Below are 17,666 nucleotides of genomic sequence, written 5' to 3' on the forward strand. Positions count from 1 at the left end.
TTAGTGTAATAAATGGCACGAGTTTCGGCGCACTTTTCAGTTGACTTTTAGTATTAAATTGCCGCCAATTGAGTTCAGCTGCTTGAAATTGTGATTGAGAGAGAATTTTAGATCACGCGAAAAGCAAAAAGTCAAGGGCGTAAAAGTAACTCGAAAAGTCAAAATTATCAAGCAAAAATCTTGCATAAAAAAAGTTTATGCACACACACGTTTACAATAATTGCTATGAACTTCTTTCAAGAGCAATTAATTAGGAGCGCTATAATAGCCGCCTGGAATTGCTGACGCGGCTATTAAAAAGAGCACACCAATACAATCCACATCCTTTGGATTCTAAAAAACCAAGAGCACAGCAATATAGCTACGCTCAGCTTACAGCTTCGCAGCTATAATCATACGGAAAGCCGGAGTGTGAGAACTTGCATTAAAAGGGCAGCAGTACTTCGTTTGAGAGCAATTAAACACTTACTCCTCTCTTCGGGGATTAACATCTGATTTGTCAATGTGTGCTGTTCCACTGTGACGTCATCCTCCTCATCTTCGTCCTCGTCGTCGCCATCTTGACTCAGCACACTGTCACGCTTGTCGCCAGTAGAGGAGTCGTCATTCACAGATTTTCTTGCTTGTGTTAAGGTAGTGTTACCACCAGATTTATCTTGATCTGATGATGAAAACACGCTGCCATTTGTATCTCCTTTCAAACCCTTTGAGTCCCCTTGGGATGTTAAAGAGGTCTTTTCTAACTCATGCTCGAGTTCTTGTAACTCCTCGAGCATGTCTAATTCTTGAAGTTGCTTCTGTTGTAAATCAAACAGCTCTTGGATACGTTTCGCCTTCTTCTTAGCCCGCTTCTTCTGATTTTTGGTCATCTTTGAATTAATTTCCGTCACAGCTTTGCGCTCATTTTTAGCAGTCGAAACTGCTGAATTGCTGGGTTTTGCACCCTAAAAACGAATTACTTATACAATTTGAAACAATGTCGCCAGAATATAAAATAAAAGGCAAAGGCAAATAATTCAAAGTGTTTATAAGAAAGTCATATTGAAGAGCTCAGCAATAATGCCCAACAATTAGTCACCGCACATTGTACAATATCTGCACATAACTAGCTTAAAATGCCAACCAATAGCAACACTGTTGAGCTCTCACGTAAATTGGATCGGTAGCTAAGCAATAGCTAGTATCGCGAACTAATCAATTTACGTCAGCTCTTAACAGAACTCGCCTGTTTCATCCACTCGGCTGTTTCTCTGGCGAGTGATCGCACAAACTGCTGGTCGACTGTGATGAGGATGTTCTCTGGTTTGATGTCTGTGTGAATAATCGCACATTTGGCATGTAGATAGTGCAGTCCCTCCAGAGTTTGCTTTATGATGTGTTTCACCACAGGCACTGGCAACCCCTCGTAGTGGGATTTGATAATGAATTTCAACAGGTTGTGCCCCAGAACCTCGAACACCATGCAAACGTGCTCACCATTGGGGCCTCTAATTTTGAAGTTGTCAACTAGAGATACAACTCTGTTGCGGAACAGATCGTCGGGGTCTCCATCGCGTACCTAAATGTCCAAAATGGAAACAAACTTAAACTTCTTAAATCTTTTCCATCAGTTTGCCGCAAAACTATTTAGCGAAATCACGATAACAGAAAGAAACTATTTTCAGTAACATCGGAATGAAAATTATTATTAAGGAAGCCTAAATCTAATATATCAGGGCAATTCTTCTTAGACAAAAAGAACCAAATCAATGCTAATAAAAACATAGCCGGCAGATTGCCGGAAAATAGCCGCGATAGACGCTTGTGGCCTTCCATGAATTGAAACAACTAAAGAAATAAGATAGACAGATCGACCACCAGTCCTTTAATAGACCAGTAGACTTTTTGGCTTAGATTTGGACTGTCATTTTTATGACACATAGTTTATAAGAAAGCCCTAAAAGAGCTTTTTCAAAATTGATATTCAAAATCAAAGACATACTCAAGAATTAGGGCATATAAGTTTGGCACTACTTAGATGCACACTATTAATCTTCAACTTGTTCATAAAATTCAGAGTTCCATAAGTCAGTTCAGAAAACACTTTTTTGAGTGAGGTAAGTCACGCAATTGACCTAAAAGAAGAAATGACGTCGAGAACACAAATTTTAACAGCAAAGCAGTAGTCACTGAAGTCATTGAAAATTTCAATTCCAAGAAGTCAGAGTAAGACGAAACAAAAATCTGTTAGACGAAGTTAAAAAAAACATAGCTGGCAGATTGCCAGAAAATAGCCGCAATAGCTTCGTAGATCTGCACTCTCAAAAAAAACAGAAAAGACAGACCAAAAAAATGCCTTTTCATTGAAGGCTGATATGTTATATTTTGATTAAAAATATGTATAAGTTTTTGCTGCCTCTATTAGCTGCTCTCAAATAACCTTCATTGAGAGTAACACACACCCATTTGATCTTATGTCTTTAAATTAAAATAAAAAAAAGTCAACTTCAAAGTGAGGAAGTCATTTTTGAGAGTGAGGTAAGTCACTTGTGACCAAACCTTTAATCACACGAATGAACAAAAAAACTCGCTTCACTGAGAGCGAAAAATGACGTCACGCACGCACTTCAGTTGAAATTGTATGAACGAATGAACAAAAATCAGATTTGAAGTGGTTGTGACGTCATATGGTCGTAAAAAAAATCGCGACGACGAAATAAAAAACATAGCCGGAGAACTTCCGAAAGCGACTCGATGCATCGAAACTTCACAAAAAACCGTAATTGCAGCTGAAGCCATTTCCCTGTGTATTAAACCATGAACACTTCCTCAGGTCTGATCTAAAATTTGGTGAAATTTAAACCAGTCACCAAAAGAAACAAAAACGCCGCACAATTTTATATTATGGAACAGTTTGTTAAAGTTAAAAAATTCCGGAAAAATTAGGATGGCAAAAAATCTGATAAGCTGAAAAAAACTGACAGGTCTATCATTCTCCCTCAAATAATTCTAGATTCCAATCCCAAAAAGATCGCAAAACCAAACGGCAGACAATCATCTTAGAAACTAAGTAAATTTTTCAAAACAGAATGGTCAAAATTAAGAATCAGAAAACCACTAAAATTAGATTTCTAATCGCTTCAATTGGGACAAAAACAACACATACGTCTTTTTTGTTGTATATATTCTATACATGATATCATAACTCAAAAACAAAATTAATCATAGAAAAGAAATAAGCAACAGAAAAAAATGCAAAGGCAAAAAATTGTTTAAAAACAATACCAGAGCATGGAAAAAATTGCACTAAATAGTAATAAGTGCAAATTTTGAAAAAGGCTTTCCAGAAAACTCTCAGTACTTCCTTATGTTGAATGAAACCAATAGCAAACCAAAGAAATGACGAAAATCTAAGAAGTTGAAATTATTCAATTTTTTAACACCTGTATATATACGTAGGTTTCAGGACAAAACTAGAATGATAAACTAGAATGTAAAGAATATGGACACAATGTAAGGAACATCGTAACCAATTCTTGATTTTTGAAAATTCAATTACAAATTAAAAATAAAAACCGACAAATGTCGGAAGAATTGCTCTTGAACGACAGGCGAGGCAATTTAATTGAGGGGCTGTAGCCTAGATCGATTTTTCTTTATGGGTGCAAAAACCTATCGCCCGCCGGGATTCAAACCCCTGACCTCCCGATCCATGAGCACACGAACTAACCACTGCCCTACGACTCACTTACTTCTGCTATACTGCAACCAATTTTATTTTTATTAGCAACAAGCTTTAAGAAGAATGAAAGCGCAAAAAAGTCCCGTGAGAATTCAAAGAATGTTCTAGAAAAGCGCAAAATTGTCAAGCGAAAAATTTGCATAAAAAAGACACGTTTACAATAATTGCTATGAAGTTCGTTCAAGAGCAACTAAAAATCAAGAAACACGAATACATTTCAGTCTTCAGCATTCGAGACATAGAAAAGACAACGAGTCATCCGAGACAAAGATGCATCCTCCTCAACAGAACAAAAAAGAAAAGCAGAATTGAAACAAACATTTCGCGAAAAAATGGTCAAAAAATTTTTGAGACTTCATTTATGACACAAATTTTAACTGTTTTTCAAAGACTTAACGCCAAAACATGATTGAATTTTTATTGAAACGACATTAAAGTCCCTATAAGTTGACAAAAAGACCATTTCTAGTAATCAAAACCAAAATACAAACAAAAACTGAGAAAAATTGGAAAAAAAAACGACCAAAATCGGATTAAAATATGTACAATTTTATAAAAACAAAATTACATCGAGGTAGAAAGAGGCGTTGGGTATATGAATTATCAAAAGCAAGCTGCCATATTAACTGATTTTTGACAAAAAGATGGCCGAAAGATCCGAAAATGAAGAAATTAATAGAAAAAAGCCAAAAATTAACTAAAAAATCAAGAAATATGTGCCAAATTTGAACTTCAAACGCACTCTGCAAAACAATGTGTTATCAATTTCTGAGGTTTACGTTTCTATATATCATCGACTAGAAATTATTTCTACAAAAAAACCAAATTGCAAGCAAAAAAACTGGGCCATTTAGACGAAAAACGGCTAAAAACGGTTATCTATATGTGCCATTCAGTTCAAAAACTACTTTTCAAAGTCAAAAAATCATTCACTTAACGCAGCGCATGATCAAAAAATTTCTCTCGCTGAGAAAAATTAAGTTCACGCGGCAATTTTACTCACTTTCGCTTTTAGGTCAAAACATCGTCTGAACGAATAGTACTTCGGGTAAAAAGAAAAACTTAAGAAAACCAATACTCCTCTTCGAGTCGTAAAAAACTAAGAGAAGGCCAATAATAGCCGCAATAATAGCCGCCTGGAATTGCTGACGCGGCTATTAATAAACATTCTATCCCCAAAATTTTAGTTGCCATGGAAGGTACTCACCGCAACGAGCAACGAAATTTCATCAATTGCTGTTTCTGTGTAGTGTGCTGCACTTTTTACCACTTTCAACGCCACGTACCGTCTCAGTCTAAAATGTAGTCAGGTAGTTAATTGAAACATATTTTCAAGTTTTATTGCACAAAAAGGATTTCCTACTTGAGATCCCAACTAAGCCATACTGTTGAGAAATGCCCCCAACCAAGTTTTCTCACAACGTGGTACCGGTCATGAAACAAATCGCCGATTTTAACTGGGTGGTACCCGCCCACGCAGTAGTCTGATGAATCCTCTTGTTCATCGTCATCGGAGCCAAGAGGCTCTTCTTCATCTTCTTCCTCTTCATCGTCCGGGAAATCCTCTTCGATTATGTCGGTTGTCTCTTCGAGGGTTGTAGCAACGACCTCGCATGGCTCAGGCTGGCTAGTAGTCTCAGCGGTTGAGCCTTGTTTGGTGCTCTTCTTCGGCTTTGTCCTGTATTACAAAATGATAAATTGACCTTAAATTATCCAAAAAAATCAAATCTTTTCCGTTTGTGCCTCCTTCCTCCCTCCCTCCCACCCATAACCAACCAACGAACCCCCACCCCACCCCCAGCGTAGCTTAGATGGTGCGCATTTTTGACACCCCCAGACACAAATTCAATTTTTTTTACACTCAATATGTAATGGCACAAACGGATGAGATCCAAAGAAGCAATGTACAAATTCATTACTTGGTCTTTTCCGCTGTTTTAGCTTTGTTGGGTTTCGGTGCTTTGGCCCGCTTCTTCTTTTTTACTGCTTGCACTGAAACAAAGACGGTCAATTTAAGATTGGTATCTGATAATCACAAACCCAGCAGAAAATAACAAACCATGTCTTTGTGCTCTGGATGACATTTGTTCGCTTCAAGCGATTTACTTCTGGTTAAATGAGCCAGATGGAATAAAACAAGGTAAATCTGAAAAAACAATACCGACAATATTTCACATACTGCTGATACAGTGAAAAAGACAGGTTAAGTATTTAAGTTCAGGTTAAGTTCAAAGACAAAGTAAAAAGTTCTCTCATAGGTTTGCGCCTGGCAAAATAATGACTTATGCTCAGCCGATGAATGCAAACAATTGTATTACTCCACGATTTTGATCGAATCAATGCAAACAAATGGCAAACTGTCCTGGATCTTAGCTTAACGGCTGTGACAACGCACCTAGAAATCAGAAAGCCAAATCGTCAGTCTTAGATCAAAGGCAGTGACAGCGCACATAGTAGTAGTAGTAGTATAAGACTTTTTTTACTTTTTTTTAAATCTCTAACATGTAAATTCGAATAACCCTAAGGTTAAAGTTACAGGTTAATATTATAAATCAAACATACTACATCTTTAGACGTAAAAATTCAGACGTAAAAAAAATTCAGACGTACATACGGCAGCATGGGCTTTGAGAAAAAAGCCATGAAGAAAATTGTTGAAGACTTGGAACGAGATGACTTAGTCGAACCAACACACTCTGATTGGGCAGCACCATCATTACTGGTACCAAAAAAGACGGAACCTACCCCTTAGTTGTAGACTACCGTGGTCTAAACAAACAAATAGAGAAAACATGCTGGCCTTTACCACGAATTAATGAGGTTATTGATTCACTGGAGGGAAACATGCACTTCTCAAACATTGATCTTCTGTCGGGATACTTTCAAATGGCGCTGGAAGAAGAGAGTCAAAATGTAACAGCTTTTATAATACCTTTGGGCCCATATAAGTGGAAAAGGCTCCCTATGGGACTAGTTTCTGCACCAGGAGCTTTTCAAAACCTAATGGAATAAATTTTTGCTGGTCTCTCTTACGAAGTAGCTTTAGTTTATCTAGACGACGTTATCGTTTTCGGAAGAAATTTCGAAGAACATCTTAAACGGTTAGAGCTGGTTTTCCAACGTTTATAGGAGAATAGAATAAAGATTAAAGGATCAAAAATGCAATTGCTTCCAAAAGCGCGTCAGCTTTTTAGGACATATTATATCTGAGAGTGGTGTCGAGGTCGACCCAGAGAGAGTAAGAGCGGTAGAAAAAATGAAAGAACCATCATCCCTAAAAGACGTCAGGGCTTTTCTGTGCCTTGTGGGCTATTATCGAAAATTCATTCCGGGTTTCGGAAAAACAGCAGACTCTCTTTACAGGTTACTAAATAAATAAAAAAAACTTGAATGGAGTACAGAGTGCACAAGTCCAGTAGCAGAGTTGAAGAAAAAGCTTTTGGAAGCCCCAGTTTTAGGACATTTAAACGATAGGGATCAATATACATTAACTACCGATGCTTCGTTGAGAGGCATCGGAGCAATTCTTGCACAAAAACAAGGAACTGAGGATAGAGTTATTGCATATGCTAGCAAAGTTTTGAGTAAAAGTCAACGAAACTACTCAGCAACTAAGCGGGAATTATTCGCAATAGTTCATATTACCCATTATTTTAAAAACTATTTACTTGGTCAGCATTTTTTAATTATAACGGACCACAGGGCTCTCGTCTGGATCTATAGTTTTAAAGAACCAGACGGTATGGTCGCAAGATGGATAGAGAAACTTGGGCAATTTAATTTTGACAACAAGCATAGAGCAGGAAAGAAAATCCCACACGCTGACTGTCTTTCTCACATAAAAACAGAAGATGAGGAACAAACAGCTTTTGTTAACGCTAATGCGCTAGACGTAGAGCAGGACGATACCAACTATAGTAGTCGAGGTTGGCATTTACACAAACTACAGTGAGTAAAACTGCGAGATTCGCTGCAAATTGACAATATACTCAAAGAAGTATATTCATGGGTCATAAACAAAAAAAGACCCAAACCAGGGCAAATTAGAAACGGAGCTTCAAAGGAGTTATGGAAATACTGGGTTCAGTATAAAAATCTTTTTCTCATAGAAGGGATTTTGTATCGAAAACACCAAACAAAACCTAACTTTAATACTGTTTACCAAATGCTGGTACCCTGGGGTAGAGTGTCCAACGTTCTTGAGCTGTTGCATGATTCGCCTAGCGCAGGACACTTTGGTATAAAGAAAACGTACAAAAGAGCTTGAAAAGGTTTTATTGGCCGTGCATGAGAAGAGACGTAAGAAACTGGATAGAAAGCTGTGATTTTTGCCTAAAAAGGAAAGGCACTAAGCAGAAACATCGGCATTCACTCACAAAATGGAAACCTAGTCATCCATTTTGGCAAGTATCTCTTGATATCATGGGTCGTCTTCCAGAGTCTCAGGGAAACAAATACATTTTGCTTATCGGTGATCAATTCAGTAAGTTGTACGAAGCCCTAGCGTTACCCAATCGATAGGCAAAAACTGTGACAAAAGCGTTTGTTGAACACTGGATAGTAAGATTCCGCTGTCCTGTCAACCTACACAGTGACCAAGGGTCAAACTTTATGTCTAGATTGTTTTGTAGTCTTTGCAGTGAACTAGGAATTCAGAGGACATCAACCACATCCTACCACCCACAAGGGAACGCGATGATTGAACGAACAAATCGAGCAATAGAAGAATGCCTCTCCAAATATAAAGGACAATACCAACAGGAGTGGACTAATTTTCTACCTTTAGCGATGATGGCATATCGATAATCAATTCCTAGTGTAGCAAAGTACAGCCCAGCGTTTGTAGTACTGGGTTTTCCACTGTCGCTACCTATAAACTGCATCTATAGCACACAACAGACCACAAATATGCAACACCAAGTGACTATGTTTTCACGATGAAACAGAAACTACAGGAAACGCACCAGTTGATGCGAGAGTATATGGATGTCGAACAAGAACGCCAGAAGTCGTATTATGATCGCAGTAAGTTTGGGCCGAGCTATAAAGTTGGCCAAGAAGTGTTAGTTTTCAACCCAACGGTTAAAAAAGGAGAAACAAGAAAATGTACTTCTTTCTATAGAGGACCATACATAATTGTTGAAATTATAGACGATTTGAATTTCAAGGTAGAAAATAAAAAGACGAGGAAAGCTATCAAGGTCCATTATGATCGACTGAAGAAATATAAAACACGAGAAAAATCATTCACGCCTGAGCCTCAGGCGAAATGAAAAACAACCATTAAGGAGTAGAAGAACAGTGATTTGAACAACTCAGACGATGGCGATATAATTGAAATAGAATCATCAACAGACAGTGAAAGCAATCTAAACACAGAAAATCAATCCGAAGCTGAGGATGCTAACGATTCACTAAATGTTACAATTGAACCGCCTGAGAATGAAGCTAAAGAATCAGAGCAAGAAAACTCTAAAGGGCAAGAGAAGGCCCAGAATGTTGCCGCGGGAGGAAGTGCAACTTCTTCAAAACCTACAGAGTACACTGAAAAAAAGCAGCAGAAACAAAAATTACAAAACCAGAAAAAAGCAACAGACGTCTAGTTGTAAAACAAAAAGTACTGAAGAAAAAAATAATAGTGATCCCAAGGCAACAAAATTGGTTAGCAGCCGATTAAAATTGGTGCCTGAGCAATTATAGAATTATTTTACTGAGCAAGATGAAGAGTACCTTAGCAGCCAGAAAACTGATGGTTTTATTGTTTCAGGAAAATCCAGAAAGAAATAACGGAATCAAAATAAAGATGAGTTCGTCCGGAGCATAGTGTGATGGAGTATCACTATGTTTGGATCTGGTATTGCTAGCCTATTTTGCTTCTCCATCACCTTGTATCAAGTTATACGGTTATGAAAATATGGTATCAACAAAAATCTATTCTCTAGATCACCGCATAAACTGTGATAACGAAATTCAAGTATCGAAAACCAAAAAAAGAAGGCAGTTTGATATATGCTAAGGTTCAGCCTGAGATAAAACTAAAGTTCTGCATGTATGAAGCCGCATATACCGTGTCGGAACGTAAAAAAGCAACATATATGACAATGTCGTTTTTTTTTCACAGAAAATTCGAGACTACTAAAATCAATATACCCCTTAAATGAGGGAGCTTGTAGGAACATTTGGAAGGAAAAAAGTTTGACATACCAGGTTTTTTGGCGATAGGATCTTTAAAGTCAATGGGTCGGTAACAGAAATAAGTTTACGACAGGCCAAAGAAACCACTTATGTCGAAGAGCATAGTCAAAGCCTCATGGCAAAAAATGGACGCGAAAGTGCCTGAGAGATTAAAAAATTACTTAATTACTTTACTGAGCAAGATGAGGAGTACTTTAGCAGACAGGAAACCGATGATGTTTTTGTTTCAGGAATATCCAGAAAGAAATAATGGAATCGAAAAGAAAGACGAGTTCGTCTGGAGCATTGTGTGATGGAATATCACTCTGTTTGTATCTGGCATTGCTAGCCATTTTTGCTTCTCCTTCACTTTGTATTAAATTATACGGCTATGATTTTGACAATATCGTATCAACAAAAATATATTCTCTGGATCACAGTACAAAATGTGATAATAAAATTCGAGTATCAAAAACAATAGAAGAAGATAGTTTGATATATGCTGAGGTTGAGCCAGAGATAAAATTAAGATTTTGCATATATGATGCGGCATATACTGTGTCTGCACTTAAAAAGAGCAATGTATATGACGATGTTGTTTTTATTACCAAAAACATAAGACTCCTAAAATCCATATATCCATTAAACGAGGGAACCTGTAGGAGCATTTGTCAAAACAAAGATTTTGCTTTACCAAGTTTTGGAGACAAAAACCTTTAAAGTCAACAATTCAGTAACGGAAAAGATTTTACAAAGAGCAAGTGAAACTACTTATGCCGAGGAGCATAGCCAGAGCTCCATGAAAAAAAATAATCGTGAAGGTGCTATGTATGCTGAGCCTGTAGAGTGGGTTTCACCTACAGGAGTAAAACTTATTGGAAATGTGATGATCAATGCAAAACTTTACATCGGAACGATTTGGTGAAAGCTGATACAAAGAAACCTCTTAAGCTTTAAGGATCCCCTAGGTTTCTGAAAAACTGTTTTTATCAAACCACATATTTTGAAGACGACTTAGTAAACTGTTTTTTTACTGTCAAATGTCAAACGATCAAACACTTTAATAAGGAGGACCCTGTAAAAATTTTTAGTAACAACAAGACCAGTTTTGTCAGCGGAAAAACTTTACACAAAAACAAATATGAAGATATTGCATTACAAATCTTAGAGGAAAAAACTATTAGTTTGTGTGGACAGCAGGTGAAAACAACCGGAACTCCATGTGTTTTTTACTCCGAGGAAAGATCAGAATTGAAAACTGGTAATCTTAAAATAACCATGGAAGTGTTTCTTTCAAGCGTTGTTGACACCTTGAATTTCGAACTTCTCAAGGAGAGAGAATTTTTTTAAATGAAAATTAGAACACTCCAATGCGAGATTCAACGACTAAAAATTCAAACTATGATTTATATATCAAAAAACATTGTTAGTCCATCGGTAACGCTCTTCGAGAAAGGAACTCACGTCGAAAAAGCAGGATCTGTGGTATACGTGCATATATTCATAAATGTGCAAAGATGGTAGCAACAATAACTAAACTTCCTTTTTGCACAGAAGAAGTTCCTGTGTTAGTAGAAGGTCAGAATTTTTCAGAGGCCAGTATTAGATATATGGACCCTATTACAAAAATTGTGTATCATAATTATACAATCGCTGCATGCAACCCGCTGTACGCAATTGTTGTGAAATTAGAAGACGGCAGTTTTCAACAATATGGAGAAATGCTGAAGAAATTCAATCGTGAGATATTTCAGTGGTCGATGAATAATAACTTTTTTTTGGCCGTGCATGAGAAGAGACGTAAGAAACTGGATAGAAAGCTGTGATTTTTGCCTAAAAAGGAAAGGCACTAAGCAGAAACATCGGCATTCACTCACAAAATGGAAACCTAGTCATCCATTTTGGCAAGTATCTCTTGATATCATGGGTCCTCTTCCCGAGTCTCAGGGAAACAAATACATTTTGCTTATCGGTGATCAATTCAGTAAGTTGTACGAAGCCCTAGCGTTACCCAATCGATAGGCAAAAACTGTGACAAAAGCGTTTGTTGAACACTGGATAGTAAGATTCGGCTGTCCTGTCAACCTACACAGTGACCAAGGGTCAAACTTTATGTCTAAATTGTTTTGTAGTCTTTGCAGTGAACTAGGAATTCAGGGGACATCAACCACATCCTACCACCCACAAGGGAACGCGATGATTGAACGAACAAATCGAGCAATAGAAGAATGCCTCTCCAAATATATAGGACAATACCAACAGGAGTGGACTAATTTTCTACCTTTAGCGATGATGGCATATCGATAATCAATTCCTAGTGTAGCAAAGTACAGCCCAGCGTTTGTAGTACTGGGTTTTCCACTGTCGCTACCTATAAACTGCATCTATAGCACACAACAGACCACAAAATATGCAACACCAAGTGACTATGTTTTCACGATGAAACAGAAACTACAAGAAACGCACCAGTTGATGCGAGAGTATATGGATGTCGAACAAGAACGCCAGAAGTCGTATTATGATCGCAGTAAGTTTGGGCTGAGCTATAAAGTTGGCCAAGAAGTGTTAGTTTTCATCCCAACGGTTAAAAAAGGAGAAACAAGAAAATGTACTTCTTTCTATAGAGGACCATACATAATTGTTGAAATTATAGACGATTTGAATTTCAAGGTAGAAAATAAAAAGACGAGGAAAGCTATCAAGGTCCATTATGATCGACTGAAGAAATATAAAACACGAGAAAAATCATTCACGCCTGAGCCTCAGGCGAAATGAAAAACAACCATTAAGGAGTAGAAGAACAGTGATTTGAACAACTCAGACGATGGCGATATAATTGAAATAGAATCATCAACAGACAGTGAAAGCAATCTAAACACAGAAAATCAATCCGAAGCTGAGGATGCTAACGATTCACTAAATGTTACAATTGAACCGCCTGAGAATGAAGCTAAAGAATCAGAGCAAGAAAACTCTAAAGGGCAAGAGAAGGCCCAGAATGTTGCCGCGGGAGGAAGTGCAACTTCTTCAAAACCTACAGAGTACACTGAAAAAAAGCAGCAGAAACAAAAATTACAAAACCAGAAAAAAGCAACAGACGTCTAGTTGTAAAACAAAAAGTACTGAAGAAAAAAATAATAGTGATCCCAAGGCACCAAAATTGGTTAGCAGCCGATTAAAATTGGTGCCTGAGCAATTATAGAATTATTTTACTGAGCAAGATGAAGAGTACCTTAGCAGCCAGAAAACTGATGGTTTTATTGTTTCAGGAAAATCCAGAAAGAAATAACGGAATCAAAATAAAGATGAGTTCGTCCGGAGTATAGTGTGATGGAGTATCACTATGTTTGGATCTGGTATTGCTAGCCTATTTTGCTTCTCCATCACCTTGTATCAAGTTATACGGTTATGAAAATATGGTATCAACAAAAATCTATTCTCTAGATCACCGCATAAACTGTGATAACGAAATTCAAGTATCGAAAACCAAAAAAAGAAGGCAGTTTGATATATGCTAAGGTTCAGCCTGAGATAAAACTAAAGTTCTGCATGTATGAAGCCGCATATACCGTGTCGGAACGTAAAAAAGCAACATATATGACAATGTCGTTTTTTTTTCACAGAAAATTCGAGACTACTAAAATCAATATACCCCTTAAATGAGGGAGCTTGTAGGAACATTTGGCAGGAAAAAAGTTTGACATACCAGGTTTTGGCGATAGGATCTTTAAAGTCAATGGGTCGGTCACAGAAATAAGTTTACGACAGGCCAAAGAAACCACTTATGTCGAAGAGCATAGTCAAAACCTCATGGCAAAAAATGGACGCGAAAGTGCCTGAGAGATTAAAAAATTACTTAATTACTTTACTGAGCAAGATGAGGAGTACTTTAGCAGACAGGAAACCGATGATGTTTTTGTTTCAGGAAAATCCAGAAAGAAATAATGGAATCGAAAAGAAAGACGAGTTCGTCTGGAGCATTGTGTGATGGAATATCACTCTGTTTGTATCTGGCATTGCTAGCCATTTTTGCTTCTCCTTCACTTTGTATTAAATTATACGGCTATGATTTTGACAATATCGTATCAACAAAAATATATTCTCTGGATCACAGTACAAAATGTGATAACAAAATTCGAGTATCAAAAACAATAGAAGAAGATAGTTTGATATATGCTGAGGTTGAGCCAGAGATAAAATTAAGATTTTGCATGTATGAAGCGGCATATACTGTGTCTGCACTTAAAAAGAGCAATGTATATGACGATGTTGTTTTTATTACCAAAAACATAAGACTCATTAAATCCATATATCCATTAAACGAGGGAACCTGTAGGAGCATTTGTAAAAACAAAGATTTTGCTTTACCAAGTTTTGGAGACAAAAACCTTTAAAGTCAACAATTCAGTAACGGAAAAGATTTTACAAAGGGCAAGTGAAACTACTTATGCCGAGGAGCATAGCCAGAGCTCCATGAAAAAAAATAATCGTGAAGGTGCTATGTATGCTGAGCCTGTAGAGTGAGTTTCACCTACAGGAGTAAAACTTATTGGAAATGTGATGATCAATGCAAAACTTTACATCGGAACGATTTGGTGAAAGCTGATACAAAGAAACCTCTTAAGCTTTAAGGATCCCCTAGGTTTCTCAAAAACTGTTTTTATCAAACCACATATTTTGAAGACGACTTAGTAAACTATTTTTTTACTGTCAAATGTCAAACGATCAAACACTTTAATAAGGAGGACCCTGTAAAAATTTTTAGTAACAACAAGACCAGTTTTGTCAGCGGAAAAATTTTACACAAAAACAAATATGAAGATATTGCATTACAAATCTTAGAGGAAAAAACTATTAGTTTGTGTGGACAGCAGGTGAAAACAACCGCAACTCCATGTGTTTTTTACTCCGAGGAAAGATCAGAAATGAAAACTGGTAATCTTAAAATAACCATGGAAGTGTTTCTTTCAAGCGTTGTTGACACCTTGAATTTCAAACTTCTCAAGGAGAGAGAATTTTTTTAAATGAAAATTAGAACACTCCAATGCGAGATTCAACGACTAAAAGTTCAAACTATGATTTAAATATCAAAAAACATTGTTAGTCCATCGGTAACGCTCTTCGAGAAAAGAACTCACGTCGAAAAAGCAGGATCTGTGGTATACGTGCATATATTCATAAATGTGCAAAGATGGTAGCAACAAAAACTAAACTTCCTTTTTGCACAGAAGAAGTTCCTGTGTTAGTAAAAGGTCAGAATTTTTCAGAGGCCAGTATTAGATATATGGACCCTATTACAAAAATTGTGTATCATAATTATACAATCGCTGCATGCAACCCGCTGTACGCAATTGTTGTGAAATTAGAAGACGGCAGTTTTCAACAATATGGAGAAATGCTGAAGAAATTCAATCGTGAGATATTTCAGTGGTCGATGAATAATAACTTAAATGTAAGTGATGAAAACCTGCATCGCAGCCTTTTCTCCATATCAGACGCAAAACATATTCAAATTGCTCGAACAATTCGCCATAATTGTAAAGGAGCTTTGAGTCGGGAAGCATTCCGAGATTTGGATGGAAAAAAAAGTCATGAAAATTTTATTCATTGGAACGCTCAGTTCCAAAAACAATTTTTTCTAACAAATGAAATAACAATTTTTCGTAACTTAAAAACTGAAAGCTTATACGTTTGGTTAAAAGCTAAGGACATTGCTGTGTCATTCTTAACAGTCTACCTCATATTCCAAGTTGTGAAAAATTTTCCTAAATTGTTCATTTATTTGGGATTAGTTATTAATGGAGCCTCCTGGCAACAACTGTTGCGGAATCTCGACCCTGTAACGGGAACACGAATGTATAATCAACTACTCAAATTAATTAATGAGCGCCGAGAACAAAAGAAAATGATTGAAGAGAAAGAGTCAATGGGTCGGTAACAGAAATAAGTTTACGACAGGCCAAAGAAACCACTTATGTCGAAGAGCATAGTCAAAGCCTCATGGCAAAAAATGGACGCGAAAGTGCCTGAGAGATTAAAAAATTACTTAATTACTTTACTGAGCAAGATGAGGAGTACTTTAGCAGACAGAAACTGATGATGTTTTTGTTTCAGGAAAATCCAGAAAGAAATAATGGAATCGAAAAGAAAGACGAGTTCGTCTGGAGCATTGTGTGATTGAATATCACTCTGTTTGTATCTGGCATTGCTAGCCATTTTTCCTTCTCCTTCACTTTGTATTAAATTATACGGCTATGATTTTGACAATATTGTATCAACAAAAATACATTCTCTGGATCACAGTACAAAATGTGATAACAAAATTCGAGTATCAAAAACAATAGAAGAAGATAGTTTGATATATGCTGAGGTTGAGCCAGAGATAAAATTAAGATTTTGCATGTATGAAGCGGCATATACTGTGTCTGCACTTAAAAAGAGCAATGTATATGACGATGTTGTTTTTATTACCAAAAACATAAGACTCCTAAAATCCATATATCCATTAAACGAGGGAACCTGTAGGAGCATTTGTAAAAACAAAGATTTTGCTTTACCAAGTTTTGGAGACAAAAACCTTTAAAGTCAACAATTCAGTAACGGAAAAGATTTTACAAAGAGCAAGTGAAACTACTTATGCCGAGGAGCATAGCCAGAGCTCCATGAAAAAAAATAATCGTGAAGGTGCTATGTATGCTGAGCCTGTAGAGTGGGTTTCACCTACAGGAGTAAAACTTATTGGAAATGTGATGATCAATGCAAAACTTTACATCGGAACGATTTGGTGAAAGCTGATACAAAGAAACCTCTTAAGCTTTAAGGATCCCCTAGGTTTCTGAAAAACTGTTTTTATCAAACCACATATTTTGAAGACGACTTAGTAAACGATTTTTTACTGTCAAATGTCAAACGATCAAACACTTTAATAAGAAGGACCCTGTAAAAATTTTTAGTAACAACAAGACCAGTTTTGTCAGCGGAAAAATTTTACACAAAAACAAATATGAAGATATTGCATTACAAATCTTAGAGGAAAAAACTATTAGTTTGTGTGGACAGCAGGTGAAAACAACCGGAGTTCCATGTGTTTTTTACTCCGAGGAAAGATCAGAAATGAAAACTGGTAATCTTAAAATAACCATGGAAGTGTTTCTTTCAAGCGTTGTTGACACCTTGAATTTCAAACTTCTCAAGGAGAGAGAATTTTTTTAAATGAAAATTAGAACACTCCAATGCGAGATTCAACGACTAAAAATTCAAACTATGATTTAAATATCAAAAAACATTGTTAGTCCATCGGTAACGCTCTTCGAGAAAGGAACTCACGTCGAAAAAGCAGGATCTGTGGTATACGTATATATATTCATAAATGTGCAAAGATGGTAGCAACAAAAACTAAACTTCCTTTTTGCACAGAAGAAGTTCCTGTGTTAGTAGAAGGTCAGAATTTTTCAGAGGCCAGTATTAGATATATGGACCCTATTACAAAAATTGTGTATCATAATTATACAATCGCTGCATGCAACCCGCTGTACGCAATTGTTGTGAAATTAGAAGACGGCAGTTTTCAACAATATGGAGAAATGCTGAAGAAATTCAATCGTGAGATATTTCAGTGGTCGATGAATAATAACTTAAATGTAAGTGATGAAAACCTGCATCGCAGCCTTTTCTCCATATCAGACGCAAAACATATTCAAATTGCTCGAACAATTCGCCATAATTGTAAAGGAGCTTTGAGTCGGGAAGCATTCCGAGATTTGGATGGAAA

The 17,666-nt window shown here is 36.8% G+C and overlaps 2 protein-coding genes across 4 annotated transcripts in view; both read right to left on the reverse strand.

The window, feature by feature from the left end:
• Nucleotides 1-8,604, reverse strand: part of LOC142334861 (SRSF protein kinase 3-like) — a 41,800-nt gene extending 33,196 nt beyond the window's left edge. Inside the window, exons 1-6 of the mRNA XM_075383187.1 lie at nucleotides 8,502-8,604; nucleotides 5,641-5,713; nucleotides 5,190-5,399; nucleotides 4,929-5,016; nucleotides 1,226-1,558; nucleotides 470-944 (exon numbers count right to left, since the gene is read on the reverse strand). Coding sequence (XP_075239302.1) covers nucleotides 470-944; nucleotides 1,226-1,558; nucleotides 4,929-5,016; nucleotides 5,190-5,399; nucleotides 5,641-5,713; nucleotides 8,502-8,604 — 1,282 coding nt within the window. The remainder of the gene's footprint in view (nucleotides 1-469; nucleotides 945-1,225; nucleotides 1,559-4,928; nucleotides 5,017-5,189; nucleotides 5,400-5,640; nucleotides 5,714-8,501) is intronic.
• LOC142358300 (bridge-like lipid transfer protein family member 3B) overlaps nucleotides 1-17,666 on the reverse strand; it is a 381,846-nt gene that overhangs the window by 116,016 nt on the left and 248,164 nt on the right. The gene's annotated exons all lie outside the window — the stretch shown is intronic.

Source organism: Convolutriloba macropyga, chromosome 2 (genome assembly GCF_964194025.1).
Source record: "Convolutriloba macropyga chromosome 2, txConMacr16.3, whole genome shotgun sequence".
NCBI classification, from domain to species: Eukaryota; Metazoa; Xenacoelomorpha; order Acoela; family Convolutidae; genus Convolutriloba; species Convolutriloba macropyga.